General features: G+C 39.9%; 1 protein-coding gene across 1 annotated transcript in view; it reads right to left on the reverse strand.

Annotated features, from left to right (window-relative positions):
* Positions 1-13,342, reverse strand: part of LOC120044212 (calcium/calmodulin-dependent protein kinase type IV-like) — a 35,125-nt gene extending 21,783 nt beyond the window's left edge. The window contains exon 1 of the mRNA XM_038988809.1: positions 13,164-13,342. Coding sequence (XP_038844737.1) covers positions 13,164-13,285 — 122 coding nt within the window. The 5' untranslated portion in view covers positions 13,286-13,342. The remainder of the gene's footprint in view (positions 1-13,163) is intronic.
* Between the last annotated feature and the right edge of the window lie 1,815 nt (positions 13,343-15,157).

A 15,157-nucleotide genomic window follows, 5' to 3' on the forward strand; every position in this document is an offset into this window, starting at 1 on the left:
GCAATGCTTGTAACATCTGCTTCCAACTCACACCCTCAAACATGTAGATCCACTGAATGCAACTCACTCTCCAGATCCCAATCATCTGAATTCTAATCACCTGTTCACACACCTGTATGTCATTATCACGTAGAGGGTTTTTTGAGTTTTTTGCACCGCATCACTGTGAGGTATTGTTTGTTTTGTGACACATGGCTTTCAGAGCGCTGGGTTTCCCGTGAATTACTCCTCCCGTGTATGATAGTTTTTGCCTGCCTCACTAACGACGCCTTTTGTCTATTCCCTGCCTGTACTTTGGCCTATCGGTTTCCTGTTATCTAACTATTGCCTGTTCTCCCAGACGACGTTACTAGCCTTTTCCCTGCCTGTACTGTTGCCCTTTTGGACCCCTGTGTATGAACTTCTGCCTGCCTGGACCCAGCTACCTGCCTCCTGTGGTCCTTTGCAATAAACACCCGCTGCGCCCTGCGCTTGAAACCAGCTCTCTGTCTCCCCTGGTGTTCATTACAATGCGTTGGAGGTGCTTAAAACCCCCTACATGTGTTAATGCCACCATGAAAGGAAAGATGAGAACCTCGGTGAATATCGGTGAACCTTGTATTTAGAAGTTATTTTCCTGTAACAGTTTTCCATATTTTTTTAAACCAAGCCCTCCGTAGGCTACCCTTACCCTAGGCCTACAATACCGAAGGCTGGTTCAACAGCAATGCATGTGTCTTTTTTTATGCTGCCGATTTTATCATTACCTTTTACATGTATTTATTGTTGTTGAAAAAACAAACAGCTTGTTTTTTGTTTAATTTGATTAAAACCAAACTTATTATAATCTTTCACTGTCCTGGTTTTATGGTGAGAATGTCTGTGGCACGCATGCAATGCAACTTCTGGAGAAGTGTGAATACGATCTGTAAGACGGTTCCACATATATTCATATTTGAGTATAACGGTGAGTGGACATTCTCCCTTTCTCTTTATATTGGATCTTTGTTCAGCTACTGTGAAAAGTTTGGATGTCTGTAAAACATATTTAATTGTATATGCCCACAGGAAGAAATGATGGTGCCTGAAAGTGTATTTAGACAGCCTATTTAAAATAAGTTGTTTTGTTAAGAATTTGATTCAAATTATTTGCTCTCTTTTTAGGCCTTATCAATAATGAATGAAATCTTGCTTATTGACAACGTTTGTCATGTCCATGCTCAGCCATAATGTAATTTACAGTAGACCTAGCCCCTATATCAGTGTGAATGCTATTGAAGCCACAATGTGGACTGCAGATGGTTCAAATTAACATATTTAGCAAAGATAGTCTACATTGTGTTATTTTGTTTCTGTAAGCTGTTTAACAAACTATAAAGGACTAACATTGGAAATGGAGTTGATTCCAAAGCCATACATAAAAGACCGTAAAGGAACCACATATTTAGCCATGGAGCACTTTCTGATTGGCCAGTGAGGGGCCAAGCCTCAACACACCTACAACTTGTTTATTCGTCAAAGCTCAGCCCTTTCGCGCTGCCAGCAACTGCGCCGATAATTCTGATTGTGAAAATAGCAAAAGATATTTCTGACACTCCCCGAATCTATAGCGCTACTGCCAGCGCTTAAATTTACCATTGCGTTAGTTTTGTTAAAATATAGCCCTATATCCCCTATTTCCTGTCAGCTAAATTAATTACCAACTTTAATGAATTCTAACTCCACAGGGCACCATCTCTCTGCTCACAACAGACAGCAGACGGCTTCATCCCATTTCGACAGCATGGGAAGCAGCAGCAGCTCCATATGTGTCTTCTGTAGATGGCTCTAATTTCCCCTGATCCTATGCATTAGATCCCCTCTCTCTCTATTCCAAATCCCTGATTAGGGCTCAGTGGCAGATCCTTAAGCACAGCTGTTATCCCGATGCTATCAGACTGCCTTGTATATTACAATTCATTATGAATACGGAATGGGGCTCTTATAGATCCTGCAGCAGAGACTGAGACATATAATGCAGTGCAAGTGAACGATCAATAATGCACCTTTGGTTTAGACTGTAGTCCTAAACCTCAAGCAGCACACCTCATATTACGATACTATATGATAATATTGAATATACTTCATTGAAACACAGCCTAACCTATTGTATGTTTCTATATCTCACCCTCTCTCCGAAGGTTAGGGGTAAACAAAAGCAAATAAAATAACACATGCACCAATCCACATACTCTCAATATATGCTGTCACCAGACCACCAAAATGTATCTGTTATAATCTGCTATGAAATCATAAACATGTGCTGCTGCTGGTGTCTCACAGTGTCATAGTCTAGAGACTGTTTCGGTAGTAGGTGACATCCACATTGCTCTTACGAAATCCACAGAGTATCTCAAATGAGGACAATATGTTAATTTTGCCGCTATGACTCACGAGCAAAAGTGATGAGGGAATTATTTGTATCTATTGTTCTATTGCTTTGAAAGTGTTGACAGTTCTACAGCAAAGTGCTATGAAGTTAAACATTTTCCAAATGGACCACGGTCATAAATAACAATTATCGGTATAATAAAAATGGAAATGGACAGTATATATACAGTGCCTTCACACACCTTGACTTTTTCTACATTACAAAGTGGGATAAAAATACATTTTTTTTGTCAACGATCTACACAAAATACTCTAATGTCAAAGTGGAAGGAAAATTATAACATTTGTAAAACATTTAAGAAAAATAAAACATATCTTGATTACATAAGTATTCAACCCCCTGAGTCAATATGTGTTAGAATCACCTTTGGCAGCTATTACAGCTGGGTGTCTTTCAAATCTCAAAGCGTTTTACACACCTGGATTGTACAATATTTCCACATTATTCTTTAAAAAATTCTTCAAGCTCTGTCAGTTATTGATCATTGCTAGACAGCCATTTGCAAGTCTTTCCATCGTTTGCCAAGCCGATTTAAGTCAAAGCTGACACTAGGCCCAGGAACATTTAATGTCGTCTTGGTAAGCAACTCCAGTGTGTATTTGGCCTTGTGTTTTAGGTTTGGTATTTGGTATTTTATTAGGATCCCCATTAGCTGTTGCGAAAGCAGAAGCTACTCTTCTTGGGGTCCACACAAAACATTAAATATGACATAATACAGAACATGTACAGTGGGGCAAAAACGTATTTAGTCAGCCACCAATTGTGCAAGTTCTCCCACTTAAAAAGATGAGAGAGGCCTGTAATTTTCATCATAGGTACACTTCAACTATGACAGACAAAATGAGATTTTTTTTCCAGAAAATCACATTGTAGGACTTTTAATGAATGTATTTGCAAATTATGGTGGAAAATAAGTATTTGGTCAATAACAAAAGTTTATCTCAATACTTTGTTATATACCCTTTGTTGGCAATGACAGAGGTCAAACGTTTTCTGTAAGTCTTCACAAGGTTTTCACACACTGTTGCTGGTATTTTGGCCCATTCCTCCATGCAGATCTCCTCTAGAGCAGTGATGTTTTGGGGCTGTTGCTGGGCAACACGGACTTTCAACTCCCTCCAAAGATTTTCTATGGGGTTGAGATCTGGAGACTGGCTAGGCCACTCCAGGACCTTGAAATGCTTCTTACGAAGCCACTCCTTCGTTGCCCGGGCGGTGTGTTTGGGATCATTGTCATGCTGAAAGACCCAGCCACGTTTCATCTTCAATGCCCTTGCTGATGGAAGGAGGTTTTCACTCAAAATCTCACGATACTTGGCCCCATTCATTCTTTCCTTTACACGGATCAGTCGTCCTGGTCCCTTTGCAGAAAAACAGCCCCAAAGCATGATGTTTCCACCCACATGCTTCACAGTAGGTATGGTGTTCTTTGGATGCAACTCAGCATTCTTTGTCCTCCAAACACGACGAGTTGAGTTTTTACCAAAAAGTTATATTTTGGTTTCATCTGACCATATGACATTCTCCCAATCTTCTTCTGGATCATCCAAATGCTCTCTAGCAAACTTCAGACGGGCCTGGACATGTACTGGCTTAAGCAGGGGGACACGTCTGGCACTGCAGGATTTGAGTCCCTGGTGGCGTAGTGTGTTACTGATGGTAGGCTTTGTTACTTTGGTCCCAGCTCTCTGCAGGTCATTCACTAGGTCCCCCGTGTGGTTCTGGGATTTTTGCTCACCGTTCTTGTGATCATTTTGACCCCACGGGGTGAGATCTTGCGTGGAGCCCCAGATCGAGGGAGATTATCAGTGGTCTTGTATGTCTTCCATTTCCTAATAATTGCTCCCACAGTTGATTTCTTCAAACCAAGCTGCTTATTGAAGACTGAATCTGCTTATTGCAGATTCAGTCTTCCCAGCCTGGTGCAGGTCTACAATTTTGTTTCTGGTGTCCTTTGACAGCTCTTTAGTCTTGGCCATAGTGGAGTTTGGAGTGTGACTGTTTGAGGTTGTGGACAGGTGTCTTTTATACTGATAACAAGTTCAAACAGGTGCCATTAATACAGGTAACGAGTGGAGGACAGAGGAGCCTCTTAAAGAAGAAGTTACAGGTCTGTGAGAGCCAGAAATCTTGCTTGTTTGTAGGTGACCAAATACTTATTTTCCACCATAATTTGCAAATAAATTCATAAAAAATCCTACAATGTGATTTTCTGGATTTTTTTCTTCTCATTTTGTCTGTCATAGTTGAAGTGTACCTATGATGAAAATTACAGGCCTCTCTCATCTTTTTAAGTGGGAGAACTTGCACAATTTGTGGCTGACTAAATACTTTTTTGCCCCACTGTATAGACAAGAACAGCTCAAGGACAGCTCTACATCAATTTAAAAAAGGCACACGTAGCCTACATATCAATGCATACACACAAACTATCTAGGTCAAATAGGGGAGAGGCGTTGTGCCGTGAGGTGTTGCTTTATGTCCTTTTTTTTAACCAGGTTTGCTGTTCATTTGAGCAATATGAGATGGAAGGGAGTTTCATGCAATAATGGCTCTATATAATACTGTACACTTTCCTGAATTTGTTCTGGATTTGGGGACTGTGAAAAGACCCCTGGTGGCATGTCTGGTGGGTGTGTGTGTCAGAGCTGTGTGTAAATTGACTATGCAAAGAAATTGGGATTTTCAACACATTAATGTTTCTTATAAAAATAAGTGATGCAGTCAGTCTCTCCTCACCTCTTAGCCAAGAGAGACTGCCATGCATAGTATTTATATCAGCCCTCTAATTACAATGAAGAGCAAGACGTGTCGCTCTGTTCTGGGCCAGCTGCAGCTTAACTAGGTCTTTCCTTGCAGCACTCGACCACACGACTGGACAATAATCAAGATAAGACAAAACTATAGCCTGCAGAACTTGCTTTCTGGAATGTGATGTCAAAAAAGCAGAGCATCTCTTTATTACGGACAGACCTCTCCCTATCTTTAAAACCATTGAATCTATATGTTTCGACCATGATAATTTACAATCTAATGTAAAACCAAGTAATTTAGTCCCCTCAACTTGTTCAACAGCAACACCATTCATTACCAGATTAATCTGAGGTCTAGAACTTAGGGAATGATTTGTACCAAATACAATGCTCTTAGTTTTAGTTTATTACTGGCCACCCATTCCAAAACAGACTGCTACTCTTTGTTAAGGGTTTAAGTGACTTCATTAGCTGTGGTTGCTGATGTGTATATGGTTGAATCATTAGCATACATGGACACACATGCTTTGTTTAATGCCAATGGCAGGTCATTGGTAAAAATAGAAAAGAGTAGTGGGCCTAGAGAGCTGCCCTGCGGTACACCACAATTTACATGTTTGACATTAGAGAAGCTTCCATTAAAGAAAACCCTCTACGTTCTATTAGATAGATAGCCTGAATCCACAATATGGCAGAGGTTGAAAAGCTATTAACACATACGTTTTCTCAACAACAGGTTATGGTCAATAATATCAAAGACTGCACAGAAATATCATTGATCTTGGCTTCATAATACAGTTTATTCTTCTTTTGGTTGAGTTTAATCACATAATTTCTCCATTTGCAGTAAGTCAGCCAGTCAGATCAAATGAATTATCTAAGTGAGTCTCAGAAATTGATCATACATGAATGTTATCTGATGTTAGTAAGTTATTGACTGTGTGAACCTTATTTTTAAGGCTACATATATTAATATGGGCTACCCGTTCCTGGGTAGCTTATCAGAGATAGACATAATATGGGAAAGAGAAAACAAAGCAAGAAAAAAATATATACATTCAGAAGTCCATTAATCAGTTGGTGTGTGTGTGTGCTGCGGGGTTGAAGCTACAAACCCATAAGCTTGGCTCTCTCATCCCTTCCAGGCTTTTGGGAGGGAGGGTGGACAATGAGCCTGTCATAGTGGATGTAAGCAATGTCCCAACACGCTCTGGCAGCGTTCATGGCTGGGATAAGTTATTTCCTGTTCTGGCGCACAGCTTCAGGATAGTCCTCATTGAGGAAGATATACATTCCTCTCCAGTTCTTTGCTCTTTCCAGAACAGCTACCTTGTCCTTGAACTTCAGGAACTTGACCACTATCGGCCTGGGCCTGTCACCTGGGCCGGTGGTGGGTTTTCCAGTTCTGAGGGCGCACTCCATCACAATCTTCCTGTGATCCATCTTCAGTTTCTCCAAGATCATTTCCCTCACTTTGTCCTCAGACTCCATCCAGGTCTCATGTGGAGACTCTGCAATTCCGTCCACAACCATGTTTTTTCGCCTTGATTGTCCCTCGAGATAATCCGATTTCTCTGTCATTGTTATCATGGATTCACATACAGAACTGAGGTCCTCTCTCAATGACTTGCAGATTGCTGTCATCTTGCAGTCCTCCTGTTTAAACTCATCGAGCTGACCCTGTGAGAACTGCAAACTGTTCTTCAGGTTAGCTTAAAATATCCTTCACCTGTGATAGACAGTGTCATGACGTTGGCCTGTGCGTAAGGTTTATGACCCCCCCCATAAATACCTTTTTCCCTTCCCTCTCTCTCTGACTCTACTGAGGGACTCTTGAATAGCCTTTGTTAACTTCTTGACGCTAGGGGCCAGAATTGTTTATTTTTATAACGTTCCCAACGTAAACGGACTATTTCTCAGGCCCAGATCGTAGAATATGCATATAATTAGGATAGAAAACACTCCAAAGTTTCCAAAACTGTCAAAATATTGTCTGTGAGTATAACAAAATGGATTCTGCAGGCGAAAACCTGAGGAAATCCAACCCGGAAGTGCTTTTTTAAAATTTCTATCCCTGTTCTGTTGCCTGCCCCTCCTCCATTTAAAGGCGTATCAACCAGATTTATTTTCCAATGGCTTCCTCAGGCTGTGACCAGGCTTTAGACATAGTTTCAGGCTTTTATTTTGAAAAATGAGCAAAATTTTTCAAAACGAGTCAGGTGTCCTTTGATTAGTTCCTGCGCGCGAGAGGGGTAGCTCGACATTTTCTTTCTCTTTTATTGAGTAGGTTATCGTCCGGTTGAAATATTATCGATTATGTATGTTAAAAACAACCTGAGGATTGATTATAAAAAACGTTTGACATGTTTCTACGAACATTACGGATACTTTTTGGAATTTGTCTGCCTTTCAGGAACGGAACGAGGCTGTGGTTTTCTGAACATAACGCGCAACCCAAATGGCAGTTTTTTGTTATAAAACAAATATTTATCGAACAAAAAGAACATTTATTGTGTAACTGGGAGTCTCGTGAGTACAAACATCCGAAGATTATCAAAGGTAAGCGATTAATTTTATTGCTTTTCTGACTTTCGTGACCAAGCTAATTTAAGGCTAACTGTTCTAGCATTGACTGATACACTCACAAACGCTTGGATTGCTTTCGCTGTAAAGCATATTTTCAAAATCTGACACGATAGGTGGATTAACAACAAGCTAAGCTGTGTTTTGGTATATTTCACTTGTGATTGCATGATTATAAATATTTTTAGTATTATTTTTTGAATCTGATACTTTTTTGAATTTTCTTCTGCCTTTCAGGACCGGAACGAGCATGTGGTTTTCTGACCATAACGAGCAAACCAAATGGCGATTTTTTGTTATAAAACTAATATTTATCGAACAAAAATAACATTTATTGTGTAACTGGGAGTCTCGTGAGTGCAAACATCCGAAGATTATCAAAGGTAAGTGATTCATTTTATTGCTTTTCTGACTTTCGTGACCAAGCTAATATAAGGCTAACTGTTCTAGCATTGACTGATACACTCATAGACGCTTGGATTGCTTTCGCTGTAAGGCATATTTTCAAAATCTGACACGATAGGTGGATTAACAACAACCTAAGCTGTGTTTTGGTATATTTCACTTGTGATTCCATGATTATAAATATTTTTAGGATTATTTTTGAATTTGGCGCTCTGCAATTCAGTGGTTGTTTAGGAAAATGATCCCGGTAACGGGATCAGTAGAGCCAAGAAGTTAAACATAGAGAGTCTGGGAACATCAAACAAGTGCAGGGAAAGGAACCATATTTCGGTAATAGAACTAGTTGAAAATATGCGTTGGTACTTAATGAATATGATGTCAGTTCGGTTGTCATCTGAGACATTATGACTGATCACAGGACGACATAAACTGTATCTGGGAAAGTCTACACATTATAGTTATCAGATTCACATGGAATTGTTGTGCAATTTAAATGCAATTTAAATGAAACTATTTGTGAAAAGATTAAATGTAATTTTAGCTTCCAAATGAGAGAATTGGGTTTTCATAAGATTAGAGCTCTGCTCAATCAGTGGCCCGCCCCTGTGAAGAGACATGGGTTATAAACTATGAAACACACCCTTCTCTCCCTCCACTATATAAACCCTTGACGAAAATGTAACCTCCTGTTCCGGGTACATTAGGACGACACGGTCCGATGTCAGAATGATTCAGATAATAACTACAGAACGAAGTCAACCTCAGTGTGAGCTGAGCGAATGGTATGAACTTTGAACTCTTATTCGCTAAAGAAGTGATACCTCCTAGTCGTTGAGTTAGCAGCGGCCGCTGTAAACGTGGGCTAGGAGAGGACAGACAGAGTATCCCGTCTACCACACAACGACGGCACTGCAACGTTTCCCGTTCACCACCAGAGACACTCTTCAAAGGACTCTGTTGGGCAACACGGCCTTCCATCTACCACCAACCTATTGAAGCGCAGCTCAGAGTAAATATTTATTGCATTTTCCTTTTCCAAATGGCCGGTAATTTAGAATGCATAAGATTCTGTATTTACGATAGAGTAGCTGCCTACGGCCCGATAGAGACATAGCTTCTCCCTTTGTTCTTCAGTCTTCCAGCTCTTTCACTCAAACCCAACCCCTTTTCTTTGTGTAACCAGCTGTCATATCTGTTCCGTCCTCTAGGGACGTTTTCCTTTATGCCATAATTTGTAATCAAGGTATGATTCATTCTGTGTATATGTAATTCTGTGTGATTAGTTAGGTATTTAGTAAATAAATAATTAAACCCAATTTTGTATTGCTGATTCAACTTGTTAGCCAGGGTTCATGAAGATAACCAAGAATTTACAACTTTCAGATGAGACTGAAATAAGGTGACGATTAATATTGACTGCTATTGATGTAAAATATTACTAGGTCTTTAAGAGTTTATTCGGAAGATAACTGCTCTATAAATATTATTTTGTGGTGCCCCGACTTCCTAGTTAATTACATTTACATGATTAGCTCAATCAGGTAATATTAATTACAGAGAAAGGATTTTATAGAATAGCATGTCATATCACTTAATCCGGCATAGCCAAAGACACGACAACAGACAACACTGTCCTCAACGGTACTCCCACCGGCTTTGGTCTTTGTCATGTTAGCAATGTAGGTTACTCTGTTACCCTTCGCAGTTCCATACAACAACAAACAGCAGGGGTCTAGACAGCCACAAGCCCGGGACAATCCGCGGTCCCAGCTACAAAGGCTAACCGGTTCGCAGGCTGCGTTCAAGCCCCGAAGAAAACCCTGCTAGCTTGATAGGCTGCTAGCTAGCAGCTAGGCTAGCTGCTACGCCAAACAACTCCTCAGACCCGGCCTTGGTTGGCAGGATCACTGGACAGATAGTAGCAGTCCCAGAAACTGATGCCAAGCGCATCGCGGGATCCAAACTCAAAAGGTAGCTAGCAACTAAGAAACTTTTCAAGAAACTTTCAAAACTTTCCAAAACAACAAACCGAGCTCTCCCTCATCCTGCTGAAAGGTGAATTTGGTTATTGTCTCACAGTGTCTGATGGAAAGCAGACAGAACCAAGTTTTCCTCTAGCATTTTGCCTGTGCATAGCTCTTTTCCATTTCTTTTTATCCTAAAAAACACCCGAGTCCTCGCAAATGACAATAATACCCATAACATGATGCAGCCACCACTATGCTTGAAAATATGAAGAGTGGTACTTACTGATGTGTTGGATTTGCCTCAAACATAACTATTTGTAATCAGGACATAAAGTTAATTTCTTTGCCATATTTTGCATATTTTTACTTTAGTGCCTTATTGCAAACAGGATGCAAGTTTTGGAATATTGTTATTCTGTACAGGCTTCATTCTTTTCCCTCTGTCACCAGCGGCCTAATGGTGAAATCCCTGACCGGTTTCCTTTCTCTCCGGCAACGGAGATAGGAAGGACGCCTGTGTCTTTGTAGTGACTGGGTGTATTGATACATCATCCATAGTGTAATTAATAACTTTACCACGCTCAAAGGGATAGTCAATGTCTGCTTTTTAAAATCATCTACCAGTAGGTGCCCTTCTTTGTGAGGCATTGGAAAACCTCCCTGGTCATTGTGGTTTTAATCTGTGTTTGAAATTCACTGCTCGACTGAGGGACCTTACAGATCATTGTATGTGTGGTGTACAGAGACGAGGTGGTCATTAAAAAATATTTTTAAACACTATTATTGCACACAGAGTGAGTCCATGCAACTTATATGACTTGTTAAGCACATTTTTACTCCTGAACGGATTTAGGCTTGCTATAACAAAGGGGTTGAATACTTATTCACTCTCTTCTAATTTTTTATTAATTTGTACAAATGTCTAAAATCATAATTCCACGTTGACATTATGGGGTAATACATTTTAAATTCCCACTAACACAATAACATCTGGAAAAAGTCAAGGGGTGTGCATACTTTCTGAAGACACTGTATAAACATTACATACAGTTGAAGTTGGAAGTTTACATACACTTAGGTCATTAAAACAATTTTTTCAACCACTCCACAAATTTCTTGTTATAGTTTTGGCAAGTCGGTTAGGACATCTACTTTGTGCATGACACAAGTAATTTTTCCAGCAATTGTTTACAGACAGATTATTTCACTTATAATTCACTGTATCACAATTCCAGTGGGTCAGAGGTGTACATACACTAAGTTGAGTGTGGCTTTAAACAGCTTGGAAAATTCCAGAAAATAATGGCATGGCTTTAGAAGCTTCTGATAGGCTAATTGACCTGTGGATGTGGATGTATTTCAAGGCCTACCTTCAAACGCAGTGCCTCTTTGCTTGACATCATGGGAAAATCAAAAGAAATCAGCCAAGACCTCAGAAAAAAATTGCAGACCTCCACAAGTCTGGTTCATCATTGGGAGCAATTTCCAAATGCCTGAAGGTACTACGTTCATCTGTACAAACAAAAGTATGCAAGTATAAACACCATGGGACCACGCAGCCGTCATACTGCTCAGGAAGGAGACGCGTTCTGTCTCCTAGAGATGAACGTACTTTGGTGCGAAAAGTGCAAATCAATCCCACAACAACAGCAAAGGACCTTGTGAAGATGCTGGAGGAAACAGGTACAAAAGTATCTATATCAACAGTAAAACGTCCAATATCGACAGAACCTGAAAGGCCGCTCAGCAAGGAAGAAGCCACTGCTCCAAAACTCCATAAAAAAGCCAGACTACGGTTTGCAACTGCACATGGGGACAAAGATCATACTTTTTGGAGAAATGTCCTCTGGTCTGATGAAACAAAAATAGAACTGTTATGCCATAATGACCATCGTTATGTTTGGAGGAAAAGGGTGGAGGCTTGCAAGCCGAAGAACACCATCCCAACCGTGAAGCACGGGGGTGGAAGCATCATGTTGTGGGGGTGCTTTGCTGCAGGAGGGACTGGTGCACTTCACAAAATAGATGGCATCATGAGGGTGGAAAATTATGTAGATATATTGAAGCAACATCTCAAGACATCAGTCAGGAAGTTAAATCTTGGTCACAAATGGGTCTTCCAAATGGACAATGACCCCAAGCATACTTCCAAAGTTGTGGCAAAATGTCTTAAGGACAACAAAGTCAAGGTATTGGAGTGGCCATCACAAGGCCCTGACCTCAATCCTGTAGAAAATGTGTGGGCAGAACTGAAAAAGCCTGTGCGAGCAAGGAGGCCTACAAACCTGACTCAGTTACACCAGCTCTGTCAGGAGGAATGGGCCAAAATTCACCCAACTTATTGTGGGGAGCTTGTGGAGAGCTACCCGAAACGTTTGAACCAAGTTAAACAATTTAAAGGCAATGCTACCAAATACTAATTGAGTGTATGTAAACTTCTGACCCACTGGGAAAGTGATGAAAGAAATAAAAGCTGAAATAAATCATTCTCTCTACTATTATTCTGACATTTCACATTCTTAAAATAAAGTGGTGATCCTAACTGACCTAAGACAGAATTTTTACTAGGATTAAATGTCAGAAATGGTGAAAAACTGAGTTTAAATGTATTTGGCTAAGGTGTATGTAAACTTCCAACTTCAACTGTACCTTTAATAACTTTGACAACTATTTGTCAATCCATTATTTAGATGACAATTGCATGCATTGCTAGATTGTTGCTGTAGAATAATAGTTTCATTTAGCCAAAGCATCAGGGGATAAGCAGGAAATTGTGGTAACCCACTGCACTCTCGTTCTCCGGTGCGTATGTGTATGTGTGTGTGTGTGTGAGAGAGAGGGAGAGAGAGTCAGTGTGTAGATGATATTTCCATTGAAAACAACAAAATAGAGGTAATTCATTAGATGCAATACCATTTACTGTATCCTTCCATCACGTTTACTAAGTAGCTCAATACATTTTTAGAACTATAGCTTAGACCATAAAACACTAGCAGTCAAAACATGAGAACCCTGAGTACAGTACCCGTACAGAGATATGCTCACCGTCCCAATTCGGACTCCAACTCATAGTAGTCAGCCAGGGTCTCCTTCTTCGATCCATCTATCCAGTAGTCTGGAGCTGGGGATGCCCCTGCTCTGGACGAGGGTATAGTGACTTTACGCATCACCAGCTAGCCAGACGGATTCAAGTATCTTGACAGCTCTTCTCCCCTGCTTCGATTCAAGGCTTGACTCAGTTACAGTGGTGTGAAGAAAAGCGAGTTTGAAACCTTCCAAAACGAACGGAAGAATATAAACATGGAAGAATATAAACATCAGTTACAATACTATTTGAAGGACTGGGTAACGTAGTGAATGAAATTGGTCCTAAATGCATATTATTCACAGCCGCCAACCCGCTTCGCTACCATAATGCAAGTGTACTGGAAAGGCAAGTATACAGAGGAGTCTGCGTTAGAAGTTTCCACCGGGTCTTACTGCCGCCCTGTTAACATCCAAAAACATTGTAGTTATCTTTACCTGAGGTCACAATCAAGTATGTAATGTTTGTTACCATAATCATTGTGGTGCTTTTTATGACACATAAATACCATTTGAACTATGTAATTATACCGTAATTATTTCCACAAAAATGTGTATATTGAGGGCCAAATAAAAAAATCAAATACAGATTTTCCAGCCCTACAATAAACAGGAAATATTTTAATTTGTCTTTTTAAAAGAATTAATATTGACAAATAACAGGAATGCAATTGATGCTCAGTAAATAACATTCTTATCTTTCAATGATAACACTTTCATATTTGTCGAAGATGCAAGACATCTGAGTAAGATGTAGGTACAGTGCCTTCAGAAAGTATTCATACACCTAGACTTATTCCACATGTTACAGCCTGAATTTAAAATAGATTAATACAAATAAAAACATCTCACCCATCTACACACAATACCCCATAATGGCAAAGTGAAAACATGTTTTTGAAATGTTTGCACATTTATTGAAAATTAAATATATCTAATTTACATAAGTATTCACACCCGCGTCAATACATGTTAGAATCACCTACAACTGTGAGTCTTTCTTGGTAAGTCTAAGAGCTTTGTACATCTGGTTTGTACAACATGTTCACATTATTCTTCTACAACTCTTCAATCTCTGTCAAGTTGGTTGTTGATCGTTGCTAGATAGCCATTTTCGAGTCTTGCCATAGATTTTCAAGCTGATTTAAGTCCAAACTGTAACTAGGCCACTCGGGAACATTTAATGTAGTCTTGGCAAGCTACTATTTCGCCTTGTGTTTTAGGTTATTGTCCTGCTGAAAGGTGAATTTGTCTGTCTTTTGGAAAGCAAACAAAACCAAGTTTTCTAGGATTTTGCCTGTGCTTAGCTCCATTGTTTATTTTTATCCTAAAAAAACTATGTAGTCCTTGCCGATAGCAAGCATACCCATAACATGATGCAGCCACCACCACGCTTGAAAAAAATTAAGACTGGTAATCAGTCATGTTGGATTTGCCACAAATAGAAGGTTTTGTATTCAAGGACATAAAGTACATTTCTTTGCAGTTTTACTTAGTGCCTAACTGCAAACAGGATGCATGTTTTGGAATATTGATATTTTGTACAGGCTTACTTATTTTCACTTTGTCATTTTGGTTAGTATTGTGGAGTAACTACAAAGTTGCTGATCCATCCTGTTTTCTCATATCACAGCAATTCAACTCTAACTGTTTTAAAGTCATCATTGGCGTCTTCGTGAAATTCCTGAGCTGTTTCCTTCCTCTCCGGGAACTGAGTTAGGAAGGACACCCATCTTTGTAGTGAATGGGTGTATTGATACCACAGGAGGTTGGTGGTACCTTAATTGGGGAGAATGGGCTCGTGGTAATGAGTGGAGCGGAATGGTATCAAATACATCAAACACAGTGCCCAGGTGTTTGATGACATTCCATTTGCTCTGTTCCGGCCATTATTAATGAATGCTTTCTTCATTTTTACCCATCTGCCAATAGGTGCCCTTCCTTGCAAGGCATTG

This window comes from Salvelinus namaycush, chromosome 3, assembly GCF_016432855.1.
Source record: "Salvelinus namaycush isolate Seneca chromosome 3, SaNama_1.0, whole genome shotgun sequence".
Taxonomy (NCBI): domain Eukaryota; kingdom Metazoa; phylum Chordata; class Actinopteri; order Salmoniformes; family Salmonidae; genus Salvelinus; species Salvelinus namaycush.